The sequence below is a fragment of the Bactrocera dorsalis genome, chromosome 2 (assembly GCF_023373825.1).
Source record: "Bactrocera dorsalis isolate Fly_Bdor chromosome 2, ASM2337382v1, whole genome shotgun sequence".
NCBI lineage: Eukaryota > Metazoa > Arthropoda > Insecta > Diptera > Tephritidae > Bactrocera > Bactrocera dorsalis.
This window is the reverse complement of record NC_064304.1, coordinates 12,829,733-12,835,688: the sequence shown is the minus strand read 5'-3', so window position 1 is coordinate 12,835,688 and position 5,956 is coordinate 12,829,733. Positions and strand designations below refer to the sequence as shown.

Here is a 5,956-nt window from a genome sequence, read left to right as displayed (position 1 = left end):
CATTTTAATATCTTTATTTATGGCTTAGTTATGACACTTTATAGGTTTTCGGTTTCCGCCATTTTGTGGGCGTGGAAGTGGGCCGATTTTGCCCATCTTCGAACTTAACCTTCTTATGTAGCCAAGAAATACGTGTACCAAGTTTCATAATGATATCTCAATTTTTACTCAAGTTACGGTTTGCACGGACGGACAAACGGACGGACGGACAGACAACTCTACTCGTCACCCTGATCACTTTGGTATATATAACCCTATATCTGACTCTTTTAGTTTTAGGACTTACAAACAACCGTTATGTGAACAAAACTATAATACTCTCTTTAGCAACTTTGTTGCGAGAGTATAAAAATTTTAAGGGTTGATTATCGCTTAGGCATATGGAAAATAGATAGTAGCCGATTTTCAGACCTACTGAATACGGATATAAAATTTGGTAAAAATCGCTTCGGAGTAGTACGGGAATTAGCATTTTGACATAGAAATTTTATATATGTATTAGAAAAATTGATTTTTTTTTTAAATACTTTAAAGACGAATTGTATTTTTCCTACACAAGACACTTTCGCTTTTTGGGATTTCAAATTAAAAAAATTAAATAAATATTTATAACATGTCAGCGTACATGTATACTTATGGATTGGTTAAAATTGTTATTTGTAATTGTTCAACTTAGTGCAATAGCTAAAATAAGTGTTGGCGGGCTAATATTCATATCACCTCACTGCGAAGTACTGGGAACATTGGAATTGAAACGTGTTTGCATTGGCACCTATCCTGAAGAAATAAACGCTAAGTATCAAGATGAAATAATGGAAATAGGAGCATTATACGCGATATTTCAACTAATCGGTCGCAGTAACAACGATTATTTAATTGCGCATTATTTCAGCCCGCTGATCATGTGCGATAAAGCTATCTTTATCACAATAGACGAAATAAACTGTACAACTAAAAATGAAATAACAGAACAATTTACAATTCCTAAAAATTTAATGATTTGTATATATGAAAATTTGCAAATGGTAGATGACCTACTGAAATTATGTACTGGAAAACAAATGAATCCGTCAGAATTCGTAGCTTTACAATATAACTTAGATAGTGAAGCAACGGTTGTAAGTAACACAGATGCTGTCATGTGTAGAATGCCTGTTTATTTCATAGTATCAACAATATTGTATTTAATAGAAAAAACAAAAATTCTTGTACTAATATTTGACTAACAAATAAACTTTTAAAATGCAAGTGCTCATAAATATATACTCGATATATAAATTAAAATGGCTACTGATTTTATTTATAATTTATTAAAGATACGACTTTAAGAAATGACTAAATAACAAGGAGTAAAAAGCAAAAATAAAAATAGATCGAGTTAACAAAATTGTGTGAATCTGTAGTAAAAACAGTTGCCGCAGCATGTGAATCTGTAGTAAGAAGTATGTATTTATTTTTAAATGGATAAATTAATCGCATATCTCTTTTACATTTTCATTCAAATGTACATACATATGTATGAATGCATTTGCTATGATGAAATAATATTAGGTTGTCAAAAAAGTCTTGCGGTATTTTCGCTAGTTGGCGCTGAAAGCGCGTAGTTCTAGTTTTATTCGTCGCATCGGGTCGTGCTATACCTTTTTGGAAAGCTCACGCGCTAACACGTGTTTGATTGATTTTTGTTTTTTTTAAGTCGTTCGTGAGTTATCGCGTCGCAAACATGGAGCAAAATAAAGAGAAAATACGGCATATTTTACAGTACTACTACGATAAAGGCAAAAATGCATCTCAAGCCGCCAAAAAAATTTGTGCAGTTTACGGACCCGATTCAGTTTCCATTTCCACCGCACAACGATGGTTTCAACGTTTTCGTTCTGGTGTAGAGTTGGTCGAAAATGCGCCACGCTCCGTCGAAAATTGCGATAAAATCGCTGAATTGGTCGAAAGAGACCGGCATAGTAGCAGCCGTAGCATCGGTCAAGAGCTGGGCATGAGTCATCAAAAATTCATTTCAATTTCAGTAAAAAAAAAAAATAATAAAAAAATTTAATAAAAATACCGCAAGACTTTTTTGACCTGGCTGACTTCCTAAACGTATTTTGCTTTGTATTCGAACAATGTAGCACATTCCCAAACGCAGTTGCACAAACTTTGACAATGTATCATATTCCTAATGGCAACCCTGCCCGATAAATGCGCAGAAAAAAGCAATCGGCGCATCACTAACATTGTTGATGCATTTATTCAATAAAATGGCGACCGAAGGAGAGAGGTGAGCAAATTTTTAAACTTTTTACTTTTTTACAATATTAGAAGTTGAAATCTCATTTTTATAGCAATAAAAAGTGGACGCACGAGCGCAAAAGCCTTTTACTCGCAATAAGGTTGGATATGGAGCCAGATTTCCAATCAAAAAGAAAAACGCGTGTGGTCTTGTGGCAGGCGGTGTTGCAGAAAATTAAGGACACCGACTTAGAATTTTCCTTCTCGCGTGATGACATTTCACGGAAATTCCTCAACCTCATGGTGACCTACAAGCGCATCAAAAAGAGGAACAACACCTCAGGCGAAGCTGCGACGGCGTGGGAATATTTCGACGAACTAGACAAAGTGTATGGGTCTCGGAGCGATATAACTGTGCCGGAAAGTAACCTCGACTCTTCGATGAGTTCAATATTTAATTCATTAACGAACGAAAATGCAGAGTCAGCAGATTCCTTGTTCAGTGAGAACATTGGTGCCGCTCCGCCAAGAAAACGCTCTCGAAATGTTTTAGACTTTTTGCAAAACGAATCTACATATGAGAAGGAGTTATTGGATGACCTGCTAAAATGCGAGAAAGAAAAAATTGAAATAGAAAAACAAAAACTCGATGAAATTAAAAAGCTCACGAAGCTCTTCTATCACTTAATAAGTAAATACCCGTACATAACATTTTTACCTTAAACCGATCTCAATTTTTTAGAGTTCATATATACATATTATAACCAAATAAAATAACTGCGTTCATTTAATGAATTAAAATAATTTAATACATAAACGTAATTGAATGAAAATGATTTATTTAATAAAAAATTATTTGTTTAATAAAAATTGTTTATTTAATAAAAATAATTTATTTAGCTAAGCTGACAACAAATTAGTCAGCCTTTCTCTTTTTGCTCTTGCTTCGCTTCGTTGGTTTCCATCAGCTGGAAGCGTGTTGATCTCGGTGTGAGGCACGTTTTCAATAATCACCCCGTCAGGATTTCCTTTGTGTTCCAATATATAGTTATGAAGTACGAAACAAGACATAATAATATTCTTTGCCAATTTAATATCGTGAACTTCTAAAAAATTTAATATTCTGAACTTCTTTTTTAGCACACCAAATGCTTGTTCCACACACACTCTGGTCGAACTTAAAATGTTATTGTATGTTGTTTGGGCTTCAGATAGGAACCCATTGTCTTTGTAAGGTACCATTAAATACGTTTCTAAAGGATACGCTGCATCACCAAGCAAATAACATTCTGGAGGAAATGAAATGAGACCATTTACAATTGCTCGCATATTGCTATCAGCAACAGCCTGAAATAATTAGATGCGTTATTTGAGAAATATTAATTTCAGATTTAAATTTTTACTTGTACTATAACAGAATGTGTTCCCTTCCGATTGTAGTAACTAATGCCATCCTTGGTCGGCTGCAAAATTTTTATATGAGTCCCATCAATACATCCCAAAACATAAGGGAATGGATGTGATCGGTAAGACTCAAAAGCTTCCATAACCCTCTTTTGGGTAAGCTCAGTCGTTGGAAATGCAATAATCTGCTTCTGCGCAGATATAATTTGTATGCATTGAATAAAGCCTCTGTAACAAGCTCCCATTCCAATATTGAAACGATCACTAACTTCGCGAAAGCTGCTCTGATTGGAAAGTTTCCATATTGTCATATAGAGACACTTCTTCAACGAACTTCGGGGACGTCCAGTAGATAGCTTACTCCATAAAGGTTCGAACATACAGTATAATTTATGGAAAATATAGTAATAATAATATAACTCTAAGAACGAAATAAAATTTCTTACCTCGAAAGTTGAGATTTGCATTCGGAAATGACTATAAAACACGTCATTTGGCATCCTATTTATGGTTTCCAAATATTTTTTATTTTTTGGTATGGTTCTTGGCACTTTTTTCTGCGCAAATAATGCAGCTGGTCTTTTACGCTTTCGTAAAATTATTTTCGATATTAACAATGAATTTCTTGTTTGACCATCAATTAAATTCAAAATTTCTTCTATTAAAATATTTTCTTTGGCCATTGTTGCGCATTAGAGATGTGCCTAAACGCAACAGTGTTGCAAAGTTTATTTATACAAAGTTTAGGCCAAGCAATGTTGCAAAGTATTGAGTGTGTATACATACGGCATAAAAACATTGTAACCAGACGTTTAGGAAGTAAGCCTATTTTATCAAATTTGTTTATTATAAATAACCTTGTTGTCTGTGTATAATTGAAAAATATTTTTTTTTAATTTCTACCAATGAAAAAGCGTTTTTGTTTGAGTCATAACTCAATGCGAATAGATATTAAATAAGCGTGTATAACGTAATGTCAAAAATCGAAATTTAGAATCCCGACAGTCAAAATACCGACAAATCACAACACCGACAAATTAAGAAATGTTGACGTTGTTCGGCGAGGCCCTGCGGCCTTTGCACTCCGGCCACGAGCACGCTCAGGATCATAACCCTTAGCCAGTAGAATTCTTTTTTTTGTCCTTCGTTATTTTGATTTAGCTGCATATTTAAATTTTATCGATATTTTTATGTATCGGCATTTTGAACTTCAGTATTTTAAGTGTATCACAATAAATAACACAAAACACAGAAACAGACAATTCTTGAGAAAAACTAGAAGCATCTGATTTTGACATTACGGGCACAAACACTTTTTCGTAAGAGGAAGCACGCTCCGCACAACCTTCTATAACTCATGATTTCAGCCAAAACCATTGTTTTCGGATAACATTTAATTTTATTTAGAATTTTCTTATGCATGCACGGTAGTAGATCATGAAGTATTAGCGTGCAACGTTCCTTGGTTGCAAACTTCAATATTATGTTTTAAATGCAGCATCTGCATCAAACTGGGCGAAAAACTTTAAAGATCTGTCTAGAAACAGAATCTAAGTAAGAACAAAACTGACTTTTTCTTTAACTGTGAAAAATATGATAATATCATACAATACATAATTTTCGTGATGTTTGTGCTCAAAATTATTTTCATTTCATTTATCTTGATCTGGAAATTAACTACCATTACACAATGTCTTCGGCTGAACCTTTGCGTTCTCGTATTAGATAAGAAAAAATAGTCAGTGGTGACCTCTGATGACTTCAGTATTACTGTGTCCAAAAAGGTAAGGTGACATTTGAATTTAAACTGCGCGCGTCGAAGGATTTGGAGAATTATTTTTTTTTAGGTTGGTAGTACTGTCAGTCACATTTATGTCAAATTTCATGTCAAAATATTCATTAGTGTTTGAGATACGTGTCGTTTTGTGAGCTGCTAAAAGTGAGTTTTTCGTTTTTTGCGATGTCGAAATTTGTTGAGCAAAGAATTTGCATTCAATTCCGTTTACGGAATCAATTTTCTGGTGCGGATACGTTGAGGATGGTGCAGAAAGCCTTTGATGATGAGGCTATGTCTAAAAAAAATGTTTACAAGTGGTACAGTGTGTTTCAAACCGACCGTGAACGTGTCGAAGGCGAAGAGCGTCCAGGGCGACCATCAACCTCAACCGACGAAGCTCACGTTCAACAAATCAAAGATTTGGTGTTGAAACACCCTCAATTAACAATTAGAGACCTTACTTATGAAGTTGGCATATCGAAAGGCTCAGCCAATACCATTTTGAAGGATGTTTTGGGCCTCAAGCGCGTCAAATCTCGACTGGTACCG

At 34.5% G+C, this 5,956-nt stretch overlaps 1 protein-coding gene across 1 annotated transcript; it reads left to right on the top strand.

The window, feature by feature from the left end:
* Positions 1 to 539: 539 nt before the first annotated feature.
* LOC125776232 (uncharacterized) lies at positions 540 to 3,561 on the top strand. The gene is made up of 2 exons (XM_049447394.1): positions 540 to 2,275; positions 2,340 to 3,561. Exons 1-2 carry the CDS (start codon positions 2,238 to 2,240, stop codon positions 2,947 to 2,949), a joined length of 648 nt encoding a protein of 215 aa, XP_049303351.1. The 5' UTR covers positions 540 to 2,237; the 3' UTR covers positions 2,950 to 3,561.
* Positions 3,562 to 5,956: the final 2,395 nt, after the last annotated feature.

Excerpts from the sequence above, each read along its gene's own strand:
- LOC125776232 (XM_049447394.1), top strand. The coding sequence starts at position 2,238 with ATGCATTTATTCAATAAAATGGCGACCGAAGGAGAGAG. Across the intron at positions 2,276-2,339 it reads ATGGCGACCGAAGGAGAGAG|CAATAAAAAGTGGACGCACG; the intron begins GTGAGCAAATTT and ends TCATTTTTATAG.